This window comes from Populus euphratica, unplaced genomic scaffold, assembly GCF_000495115.2.
Source record: "Populus euphratica unplaced genomic scaffold, PopEup_1.0 scaffold123.1, whole genome shotgun sequence".
NCBI classification, from domain to species: domain Eukaryota; kingdom Viridiplantae; phylum Streptophyta; class Magnoliopsida; order Malpighiales; family Salicaceae; genus Populus; species Populus euphratica.
The window spans coordinates 360,402-374,644 of record NW_011499924.1 but is presented as its reverse complement, the minus strand read 5'-3'; the positions used below and the strand labels follow the sequence as shown (position 1 = coordinate 374,644).

The 14,243-nt window shown below is 34.0% G+C and overlaps 1 protein-coding gene across 1 annotated transcript; it reads right to left on the bottom strand.

Annotated features, from left to right (window-relative positions):
* Nucleotides 1-3,692: 3,692 nt before the first annotated feature.
* Nucleotides 3,693-5,760, bottom strand: LOC105135471 (probable aquaporin NIP-type). The gene is made up of 5 exons (XM_011040355.1): nt 5,307-5,760; nt 4,973-5,194; nt 4,635-4,832; nt 4,283-4,344; nt 3,693-4,175 (listed from the first exon to the last, which is right to left on the bottom strand). Exons 1-5 carry the CDS (start codon nt 5,409-5,411, stop codon nt 3,971-3,973), a joined length of 792 nt encoding a protein of 263 aa, XP_011038657.1. The 5' UTR covers nt 5,412-5,760; the 3' UTR covers nt 3,693-3,970.
* Between the last annotated feature and the right edge of the window lie 8,483 nt (nt 5,761-14,243).

Here is a 14,243-nt window from a genome sequence, read left to right as displayed (position 1 = left end):
CGATGGAAGGTACTTGTCTCTTTCCACTACACCTGGGTTCAAGTCTTGACGTGCATGTCTGTCACACCCGCGGTGCTTTACATGCCTACTGAATTTGTAGGGTATTCAGTGGACTGTGGGAATTAATCATGGTACACGCAAGCTGGCCCGGACACCCTATGTAAATCCAAAAAAAAATGATACAAGATCATGAAACGTCCCGGAATTAATATTCCATGTCTAGATGAAAGTCCATCGCTGCAACAATAAATTAGAGGAATAGAGGTGAGGAGAGGTGGTTTTACTAGAGTTTTGAGATTTGCACGGCAAGGGAGGCGGCGGGGCCGGTGAGTATTATTTATACCGTGCTCATACTTTAATTTAAAGATTCACATTTTGACACGGCCATGTGACGAGGTGATAAATCCTTGGTATACATTGAAACGTAATGTTCTTGTAGAGAATGTACGTGAGTTTCACGTGACTCCATGTGGTCTTTCTCCATGAATGAGTGTGACCAGTCTCGTGAATGCGTGCAAGACTTTACACTGTCCTTTGGGGATAACTTAGACGCGAGCATCCAATGAAAAGGTCCTTTATTCTCTGGACCCCACTCTTAAAGACTGGTTCAATGGCACCGCGTGCAGGCCCCTGGCTCGTTGATCCTGTTGAATTAAATCAGATGGCTGGAAAACGAGGGATTGGATGGATATGGAGTCCACTTCAACCTTCTTTTTTTTAAAAATAATTTAAATATAATATTATAAAAAAATCCAAAAATCTAAAAATAATTATTTTAATATATTTTTAATTAAAAAATACCCTTAAAATAATCCTTACATCACATTAACAAACATAGTTGTACAATTTGCTCCTTTTAAAAAATAAGGTGCTTCAATTAAAATTAATTAATTAATTAATTTTTTTTGGTTAAAATCTAGGCTAAAATACCCAATTAAATTAAATATGACAAAGTTGATCCAATCAGATCATAATATAAAATACAGTAAAGACTTGCAAGAGGGTCATTAAAGAAAATAAAAAATTTATCAGAAAAACTCATGGTTAAACTGTAATTGGCTAGCTAATCTACCACTGAATTTGCTTCTCTGTAGACATGAAGCACCTAAATATCCCATTCTTTTGCTAATAATTCTCTAGCCTGCATGATTAGATTATAATTTTTGTCATCTTATTTTTAGTGATTAAAACAACCGCTAATGACGAATTAGATTCCAAAATAATTTTCCAGAATCCTTTATACTAAGCTAATTTCAAACCATTGGTAATTGCCTATAGTTGAGCACCCATTGATGTGCAAATCTCCTTGTTAAGAGTGAAACCAACAATCCATCTACCCATGGCATTCGTAATAACTCCACTAGCTCCAACCACCCTTAGGTTTTTCTTGCCACAACTATCTACGTTAATCTTCATCCAATCAATTGGAGGATATCTTTGCCCTATGCAAACCCTCTATTTGATATTATCTTTGAATTTAGATTCACCAACCATATAATGAATGACACCATCGATAAATCTCTTGATTATTTGAACAGTGCTGGTGTAAGAGGATACAGAAAAACTAAAAATTCGATCATTTCTCTCCTTTCATATTTGCCACAACGCAGTGACAAATTCAAGACCCATAACTTTCTCTTAGAGCTTGGATGGTTACCTCGAAGGTTATTCGGTTGCTAAGTATACTAGTCAAGGGAGTAAAAAGCCTCTCGATCTGCAACTTCATTAATTCTATCCCAAACCCCATGTGCATTTGAGCAGTCACAGAGAGCATAGATGATTGTTTGTAACTCTGTCAAACAATGACTACAGTAGGGGTTAGAAGTGATTTTCCTTCTCTATCTAACTTTATTTGTCATGATGACCTCATGAGTTACTGTCCAAGGGAATATCTTCACTCTTTTTAGACCTTTTTCATTGCCAGATGCTCTTTCAATTAATTTATTTATGTCATGTGTTTTAGTATTAGTCAGTTATATTTCTATAAGATTTGATAAAAATTAGCATATGCTAAAACATCTACTTCTTTTATTGTAGCACAATTACTATTCATCATCTTATAGATCATTATGGACTGGAACGGTATTAAAAAAAAGTAAACTTGATTCTCAAATTTTTATTTTGTATAGTTTAACTATTTGAGCCCAAATCAGCACTTAATTGTATTTTTTTTTAATATAGGAGAGGTTGAATTGAATAAAAAGAGGATTGAATTGAAAAAATAAGTGAAATAGATAACAACTTTGAAATTTATTTTAAAGTTTATTTTCATCACCCATATTTTTTGGATCTTCAATAATTAGTCCCTTTAAATTTCAAAAATTCAATTATATACCAAACTTCATTTATTTTACTGTTTTTTCAGGTGATAGAAGAGAGAAGGACTCAATGAATTTCAGCGTATAAAGAGAAAGTTATTGTTGACACCTATTCCAGCCACAAAATGATCGAGTTTTATGTTAAATGGTTTCATATGATAAGAGGAGTTCAAACTAAGTGTTTTTTTTTTTTTTTTACATTGAAAGTGCCTAAAAATTATATATGAGTTCATAAAGATTTTTGGTTTCAGGCTTTAAGATATTTCTTCTTCTTTTTTAAGTTATGGATTGATCCAGCAAGGTTTTTATAGTATTGTTTTAGATATTTTAGGTAAACAAATATGTTGAAAATGGATTTCTGGGCAAAAAACATGAACCTTGTTTTTTCATCCGCCATAAAAATCGAAATATGAGAATCCAAATGACACGTCATTTATTTCTTTCAAGAAAAATTAGGATAAATGACATGTCGTTGGCTCATTAACTTAATTTTTTTTTAGTGCTTGGGATTGACCTCTGAGCCATTTCTTGATGGGCTTTATTTTTAATAGTTTTGTGGTTTTTATTATTATTTTTTATCAATAAATTAGTTGATCTTGAATTTAATTAATTTAAATTTTTTTTGAGTGCTTGGAATTGACCCATGAGCCATTTCTTAATAGGCCTTATCTTTGATAGTTTGTGATTTTTATTATTATTTTTTATCAATTAATTAATTGATCTTGAATTTAATTAATGTTCCGATTGTGAAATATAATATTAATTAAAATTGAAATCACAGCATTTCTTTTCTTGTTATAATTGTTTGATTTTTAATTAAACACTGGGATTCTAAATTTTAATATCTAAAAGTATGTTATTTCACCAATTTTTTTTCCTGCTATATAAATTCACTATTTTTTTATATGCTAAATACAATTTATCCCTGTTTTTTTTTTTGTTTGCTAAATGCATATTTTACCCCTGTTCCAACTAGTCTTGCTTCACATCCCAAATAGCCCTACATCACTTCATTGAAATTAGCGATAATAATTGCAGCGTAATATATCAAATCTCTGCAGGGTCATATAAATTAACACTATTTTTTATATGTAGAGCTTTTTTTTTATATTTTTGTTGTTGTTGTTTCCATGGAATAGATAATCAAAACGTCAGATACAGAACCACGATAATACACTAAATACAGAAACAAAGTAGTCTTTTCCATGCGTCCACGATTTCTTTTTCTTCCCCACCAAACGTTTTGTTCGACATTTGCCGAATACATCCAAAACTTAATGGCTGCAATCCACATGGAACGTCTCTCAGCTCAAAGCTATCATAGACATCGAACTCATGAGACATGACCAGGGAATAAAAAAAACAAAGAGTGTATAATTGAAGCTTGGATAGAATCACCTGCAATATTTTAGAGGATTAAAATTACATCCACATGGCCTCATGCCTAAACAAATTCCTATACCAGGATTTCTGTTTCCCAACAATTCATATTTCTCTAATATATGCTTCTTCTTTTTATTTTTTTCTATCTTTTTATCCAGTACAGACTGGCTTACTTTGTACTGGTCTGATCACTGATCGTACAAGCAAAAACTAGAAGCTGCATCACAAATATGTAGGATGAGCCGGGCTAAGAAGAAAGATGGCGACAATCAATTCTTAGATTTTAGAAATGAAGCCGTCTTGGTTATTTCCCTGAGAGGTTTATCATTGAACCGAATTATATTGTAGCAGAGCGCTCCAAGGATGGTACCAATAGGGGGCCCAACAATGTAAACCCAGATACCCTTAAATTGACGCATCACTATTGCAGGCCCCAAGCTCCTAGCAGGATTCATGGATGCCCCAGAAACAGGCCTGTAATCCACAATTATAAGGGCAAAAAAAAAAAACAGAGAGTCACGTGAAGAATTGCTATTCAAAAAGACACTGGCAGCTTGGATTGCAGCTGGCAAGGGAATTACCCAGCAACGAAAACGTTCAACATAATTGTCATTCCAACTGCAATTCCTGCTAATTCTCCAATCTGCAAGAGTCGAGAATCGAAGAATTAAAATTATATTCGTTTGCTAGATGTAAAGTTTATATATACATATTTTGAGCATACTCTGTTAGATACTAGTAACCAATCTTTCGAATGCAAGGCAAGGCATTCTTGTGGTGCTTGTGATTTAAGCAATCAACCAAGAGGGATGGTTTGCTTGTAAGCTAGCCTAAACAATCCCAGGCTACTGTAATAAAAATAAACAAAAGACATGTTTTTTTTTTCAATAACAAAAATATAAAATAAAATGAGCATGTTTAAAAATAACTAACCGCTCTGTTATCAGTGGCAACACCAGAGATAACAAACATTAAAAGGAACGATATAATTATTTCAGTAACAAAAGAACGAATGTCGGATCCAACTGGCATTGTCCCAAAATAAGCCTCGCTTGTCACGCTAAAAAGAAGACTTAAGGTGCCACTAGCAATGAGCGATCCAAGTAATTGTGCCATAATGTATAGAGGTACCTAGAAGTACAAGAAAGAAAAAAACACATTTAACAAGAAGTTCATCAATTATTATAATCAACACCTCTCCTGATGAGATATGCTCTACCAATAGGAACAATATGTATAAAAAAGCAATGAATATATATATGAAGACCAACCTGTTTGTAAGGAAAATGTCTAAAAATGGCAAAAGTAACGGTGACTGCTGGATTGAAATGTGCACCAGAGATATGACCAACAGAGTAAACCATCACCATCACAATTAGACCCCATACCACACAAACTCCTGGAAATGTTACAGAACCATATATCTGATTGACCACGACCGATCCACAACCCATAAAAATCAAGAAAAATGTTCCAATCACCTCTGCTATTATCTGGCAATAGAAAGAGACTTATTAGTAACATAATTTTTAATTTTTTTTTATATAACTAGATGGTAACTGTAAGTTTATATAATGAAAAAAAAAGATATGAATTTTTTAGTACCTTTTGGATTATTTGAATAGTAGTTTCAGATGATGAATCCGTATCAGAATTTTCTGGTTTTTTACCAACTTCTGTATCTTCACTTAACTCGTTATTCCAAGGCATGCTGTGAAGAAGAAAATGATGCTTATTTCTCTCCCAAGTCAAGAAATTTGGCGTTGGATAAACCAAGAAAATAAATTTATATATAGTAAAAGATTAATGTCATTGCTTGGAGATTGATGGCTTAGCTATTTTGACGAGTTTCTCATGGAACCAAGAGAATTGTGTACTCTTTAGGCCAGTCATTTAGGCCTCTTAACAGGAATAGTTACCGCAATTTTGTCTTGGCCACTATGAGTCAAGTCCCTGAGTGAAATTAGGGATTCCATTTCGTCATCTGGTTATGAAACCATTGCCTATTAATTAGGCTTGACCCAATTATATTAAGATATGCTTGTATGATTAGACTCGCAACCCTAGACTGTAAGTTTTATTGGGCATGGATGGTAACCTTCTGCCACAAGAGGGAAGAGCTTCCAGCTGGCTGCTAGTGATGACGTCTAGGACCAAAAATACCAACAGAGAAAATGGGCTCTCATACGGGTTGAGGGCCCAATCATAACCATCCGTCCAGAAATTGTCTCAGTAGAAGCCTTGTACTGTTAACCTTTGCTCAAGATAGATGCTAAGTAGTTTTACTTTTTCTAGACCTAGGCAGCAGCAGTACCTACCTAGGAATTCATGGGCTATAATACCGAGTGGGAGGCTCGACCAATGACAGGGGCTTTCCACTTTTCATTGGATCACTTGTTTTCTTATTCTTATGTGATGGGAAAAATGAAAAATGCTTATGCTGTATCTGTAGACTGTAATGATGACTGACGAGTGGGGACCAAAAGAAAACTCCAGAGAGCTGTGTTCAGTGCTTTTGCTGAGGCAGTAGAAAGAAAGAAGGTTACGGCTAATATACTATGGACCCTCGATTCAAATCAAACATAATGGTGTCAGGTCCTCTTCTTTATAGCAGCCACTTATCCTAGGCCCTACAGATTAGCCCAGCCACTCACTCTCATGCCTCCTCTTCCTACGTCTCGAGCTTCCATCCTTTTTTACTTGGTGCTAAGAGTGAAATTGGTTTATAGATGCTGTGTTGTCATGAAATGATTTGTAAAACGAACCATTCTTTCCCTCAGTCCCTCTCAGAAGGTCTCAATTCACCGCTCGATGGTCCCGGCCATTGTAGGTCCATTTCCCCGGCTCGTGTCTGCAGTTAACCCCGCAACGATCGCGACCTTTCTCCCCTCCAATCTCAATGTCTTGATTAGTTTTTGTTTGCATGTGTTTATTCTTATTTCAACCACGGCTTGTGTATTTTTGGTCCAATCCCCGCTGGCACCAGATTTAATTACTCAACGACAAAAATAGATAGGAAAAAAAGAAAAAGGAAGGGTGGGAGATTGCTGATTGTCGGTCCAATCCCCACTGGCACCAGATTTTCAAACTGGTTACTCGACAAACATTTCGTGCAAACTATTGAGTTACAGATTTTTATCAGTGTGCATCCAATGCCGTGTACCTCGTCCAATTAACCGAGTTGAATTCTTCGCGCTATTTCTTTTTTAAAATGAAGCATGATAGTGACAGGGTTGGTCGATTTTAAAATATTTCCTGGGACGCCTGCCTGCGTAAATAAACAATGAAACCAATATTCGAAGAATTCCATGGTTTTTTTTTTTTGGAAAAAAATTTGCAGAGTTTCATATATAGGCAATCGTGATGATATTTTGTCACCGATTAATCAACACAAGATTTTTTTTTTTTTGGGGGGGTTTGATTGTACATAATTTTTTATCGAGGTACCAAATTAATTAGAAGCATGGGCCCCGTGTACAAAGGAGAATGAGGCCACGCACACGAGGACAGCACCGCTTATGTAGTTCCTGTTTGGCCTAGTCATATCATTTTGACATTTTCATTACCATACCCCAGAATAATCCATCGTTATCATGTTTTGTGTTAAGGTGTACATTGTGGCAACTTTCTTGCATTCACGTGCGCACGTGCCACCATGTTATTAATTATTAATTAACATACATCTCAAGACGATCACACTTAAAATATTTGATTGAAAGCCAAATTGCATGCTACTTCTCTTTGGTTTTGCAATTTAATAGATCTAAACTAGGTCATGCGCATTACAATGACACCTTCTTTATACGCTTGTAATGTTCACGTGCATGTATGCGAATATCTGGCTGATCCTGCGTATACCTCTAGCACTATTCTACCATTTGGATACCATTCAAATGGCAAATTACATAAATCTTGGTATTGCTTGTGGTAAATTGACAGATAAAATATAAGTTTACTATTATATTGTGCCTGATTCATTCGCTAGGGTTTGATTCAAATTTCTTGAAACATTAAAAAATAATTATCTTAAATGAAATGTATTGATCATGTTATTAAACCTGATATATTAGTTTAAGTTTGAAAATTTTTTAGTTAAGTTTTTACTTAATGTGAATTTTAATTTTAATTATGTAATTTTTTTTTTAATATAACTTGCTAATTGTATATATCCAAATAAACAATTCAAAGAAAAAAATGAGTGCTCATCTTTATCAAATCATCAAATTCATGATTCGAATTATAAATTTTATTAAATTTAATTAATTTTTATTTTATTATATAATAAAAATACTACAATTGATTTGCTATAACTAACAATAAAGAATAAAATTAAATAAAAATCTAGTATTAATTAATAAAATTTAAAAAAATAACAAAAAAGCCATATAAATCTAAACAACCATTGCTCTTTGATAAAACATTAATCATATATCAATTATACCGTTTTAAAGACTTGATTAAAAACAAGAAAAAGATAAATACCATATGATAAGATTTTATCCTATTTATAATTTTTTTAAAAATATTTCATTTCAAAAGAAAGGCGAAAGTGCAAGACAATTGAGATTTTTTCTCAGAGATCGGAAGCAGTTACTAATTCATGATTTTGTTTATGTTCTTTCAAGCAAATAGTGTGCCCTACAAGAATGTAACCCGTGATCTTAGATTCCTTCAACCAAGTTAGAACACGAAGTTATTATAAAATAATTAAAGTAATATATTAAACATATTCATTGTTTAAAAGCAAAAATGAACATTGGACTGATGGCTAAACCAAATTGAAAATGGCTAACTTCCCGGGCTGCTAGCTTAACTAAGGAAGGCATAACATTGACACTGGGCTGCCGGTTAAGTTTCCACATGAACAGTGAACTCCATTAATTTTTTTTATTAGTTAATATATGTAATTATTTACGGAAGCCGATCAGAAAGTAATATCCATTATTGACTGTCTGAAATAAAACTCAAATGTAATAACTATGTATTTACGTGCGTTTAATTAATTTGTCTTCTTTTAGGTTCTTAATGACGGCTTCAAGTTACATGTAAGCTGATGATTGCGTTTGTAGAGTTGCTGAGAGATCGAAAATGGAGGAAAAAACAACACAGAAACGAAAAACTATCATCTCCTCCCCTTTGTTTCCTGCTCAGTCACTAAATAGTGGGTTTTAATTAATTTTTTACCTATATGTTGATTTGAATCGCACAATTTTTGTCAACCATGAAAAATATTAAAAATTAAAATTAATTAAAGATATAACATCCCTTTATGGAAATTGTTTCAGGCAAGTGAATAATCGGTTAGTCAACACCTTATCCAACAACATGGGACTGCCAGTTAAGGAGCCTCCTCCTAGCTAGCTAACTAGATATATATATTGCAAAAATTAAGTTTTCCCAGTAAAATCAAGAGTAGTGGTCATGTATTTCAGCAACCATATATACTCAAATTTAAAGAACAATCGGAAGCGATGGCGGGGACATATTTTCCACTCTTCCAATATATATATATATATATATCATCCACACAAATTCTTGCTAGGCGAAGACTTTGAATAAACCGGGTCCATGTCCTTGTTAGTCATACTTCATTCTGACGAGTCCCTATCTTAGTTGGATCTTATCTTCTCCAACCTTTCCTTTTCTCTTACCCCCTAACCTGCAATAATACACCACCTTGGAGGCATGTTTATATTTGGCTTCAATGACTATTTCTTAACACCAAAGCCACATGACTAGGGTATGGCATCCACATGAGAATGGACCCGCACGCACACGCTGTTTTGGCCACGTGTGCATGACCTGTGTGATGATCATGCATGCCTCGCTGTCATTGTCATGGTGGTGCCACGCAAGATCAATTCAATCCAACGGGCGTGAGTTCTAAGTTTATATTTGACCATTGTCGAATACTGTGATATGCTGGATAAAGATCGGATGGTCACTGACGCTTCTGTTTGATGCCTCCCTCTGGAGATGGAAATTGTTGCCTCTGGGACGAAGAGGAAGCGACTATCATGGTTAGGTGTTTGATTCAAAAACAAAATAAATAAATAAAAAAGAAGATACCATCAAGTTTAATTACCTGGAAATATTAATGAAAGCGGTCAGTAAAGAGAGGGACAGTATTATCTCATGGGCACGTCACATAAAAAAGAAGAGTCCAAAACTGGCAAGTCAAGACATTATGATCTGCTCAAGAATGTTCATGATAACTTGATCGAATTTCGGGAATTGGAAGAAAACAAGTAGATGGAGACGTTCCTTTTTTAATAAGGAAGGGCAGCAGAAAAGAACCCTTTTCTTTAAATTTTATACTGAAAAGATTATCATGATGAACAACTCGTCTGGCAAAGAAATGACTTGAAACCTAACTAGTTCTTCCATGTCGTAATATTATTGCTAGCATGCACATTGTATTGGGATCGATCATGCTCTTGAATATTCCAATTGTAGTAGATGCTGAATTGACTTTAATTTGTTTGTTTGAGCATGTTTCTTTGCTTAAATTGGATGGGAATCACGAATTCAATTCGGTTGTCATTTTTTATTTATTTATTATTAATTATGAAGTTCGGTTGTCATATTGCTCTGGTCATGATTTGTAACTAGTACATTGCTTTAGCATGTTATGTCTCTTTTACTGTTTCTTGAAACTTAAAGGTATTGAAGTCTATCAAGAGAAAGTCCCAGTCTCCTGAGAAGTGAGACCAGTGGAGAGGCGGCTAAAAGAAAAGGAGATGTGAGCTGCAATTAGGCAGAGGCAAAAGCCGGAAATCGCGAGGGATATTGGTGCCCGGTGGTCCATGAAAGTTGCCTCACAAGATGGGACTGGAGCAGGCATGACCACGTCCCTAGTTTGGGGCTCGAATCTCTTCTACTCGATGATACCGTGGGCTTATTGAGCTGTAGACCTTTTGCGATGAGAATTGGGCCCAAGTTCAATCAAAGAAAGGCGGTTTATAAGTATTGCTTGTAAAATTCAAAATATCTTAATAACAATGTTGGTGTAGCTCAACTTATTTTTTTTTAAAGTAATCAGTTTCAATCTTATAAATTTTAGGACTATTAAATATTTATATAATTTTTAAATTTTAAATTTATAAAATTAATCATATATATAAATCAATCCAGGCATTTATGTTAATAATAATAACAAATATATTTTAATAGCTGAGGGAGATAATCTAATTTGTTTTTATATTTATAATACTTTCTCAACTATAATCCTTTTGATGGGCCTATCATGCCGTTAAATTTTAACTAAATCTTTCAATTATATGTGATTCAGTTAATTGAAACTATAATCATATTCAACTTTGAAGTCTATTTTTTAAATTAAACTATTATTCTTTCAATATTATTAATATTTTTTTTTGGATCAAATAACATGCATTTGTCTTGTCTATTACATTAGAAAAAAAAACACATGTTTATAGTATATGTTTGCAAGCTACTTGGAAGAAGATAATCTGGTCTCAAAAATAATTTGGGAACTAAGTGCATTTTACAGACACAGTTTCCATTAATTTGGATTATACATCATATGATAAAATGTCATATTAGAGATGTACCGTGGTATCACCAATGTAATAAAGACAAGACAAATTGAAGCGGGATAGACTAGGCTATTTATCCTATATTTCATATTTCATTGGTGCTCTATAAAGAGAGTGTATTTTGGACTAAATATTTATATAAGTATGCAATTTAATTATCAGGATGTTATGATTAAACTCTTAAAAAAAGTCCACCTTCTATCTGCATTTGTCTTTTAATACCAGCAAAATTTTTAATGTTGAAAAAAAAATTACTGTGAAATATAAATTTTGTTCAAAATAAGATAGCACTGTATTTGGGCTTGGTAATTAAGAAACGTCTCCGCAATCTTTCTTTAGATGAAGGAGACAGGCCTGGTTCTTTTTAACATCGAGCACTTAAAGTCAATCGAGGCTGTGTTGACTCAGGCTATCGTGTAATTGTTGAACTTTAAAGCTTCAAAGCAATCCGTTGAATTTTAATGCCAGTTTTAGCTACCAATTCAACACCCAGCTAGGTGTGGTCCAACTTTTGCAGAGGACTGTCTAGCTGCTAGCACTGAAATTAGCAATAGGAATATGAGGTTCAAGTCACCACGCGTGGGGCTGATAACACCGTTTGTTGCAATCTCCCTACAATCCCACGTGAGACCGTACTACCCCCGATGGCTCCCTGTCTCACCGCGATAGGAGCCATCGCTTTCTGGCTGTGGCATGGCATGTTGGTCTTACCCTCTTTAATTGCTCTTCTTCGAAATCCAAGGTTAATTAATTGATAATTGAGTAAATAGGATGAGATCCTCACTTCGATGGTTGTGGTTGGCTGATTGTGTCTCGTTACCATGGAACTTAACGGTGGTGGATCTACGAGGCTAGCTAACTAGAGTTTCGAAGCCAACTTTGTGGAAAGTATGTTCCCTTCTAAAGCTACAATCCATCAAAAATAAATCTCGGGGATGGCAATTGCTTGCCGAAGTGGTTTCTTTGATTGATGAGAATATCGGTGCTACATGTCAAGCTTTGGTTAGATTAATTGGACTTTATTATTGAGTGATCAAGGATTATCTAACATGTATGCATCGCAATTAATTAATTTGTTCCAGGGTGTCGACTCTCTCCCTGCCTTGTTCCATCCAAGAGTTGCATCCGAGGACCCAAGGGGATAAAAATACGGGTTGAATTGCGTTAAAGATGCGTTCCCTTTTGAAATTAGAATCTTTACCACTAGTTAAAATATAATGATGGGATGGGAGGATGGTCTCTCGTAACCCAGAAGTTTCTCATTCAAATCCTAGTCTTCGGTCTATACCTAGCATTGCTGTAGTTTTTGTAGTTGTAATTTTTAAAAACATAAATTATCACAGTTTCGAGGAAGAGTTTAAAACCCAAAAAATTATAATCTTTTCATGTTAAAAATGATTTTAATCACATCGAACCACACAACTAAACATACGATGTAAAATCTGGATGACGTTGCATCCCAAGTCTGACTACCAATCATGTAATAATAGCAAATGATGGACCTCTTATATGATCATTTCATGATCCAAATCTTCATTAATTTCCATAGATTTTACTAGGTAGTTCAATAAATCATTTCTATTTACATCGGTTGTTATGTAAAGATATCATTCCAAGCCTATCCATGTATAAGAGGGGAAAGCCAAACTGTATCATGTTTTCGATTCTATTTTTAGTTAGTTGCATTCGATTGGACTAAAATATGTGTTCCAGTCCATCAAATTGAAAACATCATCGGCTAATCTGGTTCGGTTAATCATGTCTGAAACATAATTTCGACACACACAACATAATAGTTAATTCATTCAAATGATTAATCTCTCCTGTTTAGTACTCAATACTCAAGATTCTAGAGAAGCTCTTCTCTCTCTAAGAACTAAAACTTCGCGTCTCCTTTCTCCTCCTTTTTCCAGGGTTGTTGCTCGCGGGCCAGCCCTAAAGTCGCCGTCTTTCTTCTTCTTTTTTCTCTCTCAATCCAATTCTTCATTTTTTTTTCTTTTACGTTTTCTATTTTTATTTTTTTTATTTAAGAAAGGGGATCAGGATCATTAGAAAAGTAGTTTTCAGCTTTATTTATTTATTTATTTATTTATTATTATAGTCTAGATTTGAATCTTTGTTTCCATAAATTAACGGGCAGTTTCTTTTGCTGGGTCTCTGCATGCTGGGGTTTATTTTATTTTGGCTAGTAATAGTACCATGTTTGTTTGAAAAAACTTGATGATTGTCGTCGAGGAGGAGGGATCTCTCAATAATAAGACCTGGTTTGGTTCTTTTATTATTTTGTAATAATTTCAACTCATCGGTGAGCATACGACGCTATAAGTTACTGCTAATGCAATTCAAGTTTTGGACTTCAAGAGAGTTTTCACTCTTGTCGTTATCAAGATTTATTCCCAATAGATAAATTCAATCACTATGGCTACTATCCTTTCTATATTTATTATATAAAAACAATATTGTATTTATGCCTTCATTGATATTAATAAAATATTATTCCGTGTTTTCAAATTAGAAATTCATCAACATAATTAACCATTTGAAGAATAGATAGCAACAAAATTGTGTCCACGCTTTACCGCTATATCTATTTGAGTTTGCATGATAGAAAAATTAGCTATAAAATATTTCAAAAAACAAAAATACTTTAAACAACATAGAAATACAGTGAAGACGAAGCACAGGACCAGAATAGAGTTTACATGTACTCAATCTTTACCGAAATATAAAAACAAATTACAATAATGCTACCAACTTAATGAATAGTAATTGAACAATAAAACACCACGAGCTTTAGTTTATTTTAAATAGGAATAATTTTTAAATTCCAATAAAACTACAATAATGCCATGACTGCACAATAATGAAACAATAAACACGATCGCTATTGGTTTTATTAGTAACTGGTAATTAGTAACTAGCAATGTGCAAAGTAACGTGATTAATCACGTGCCATCACTTTCATAATAGGAAAGTTGTTTTT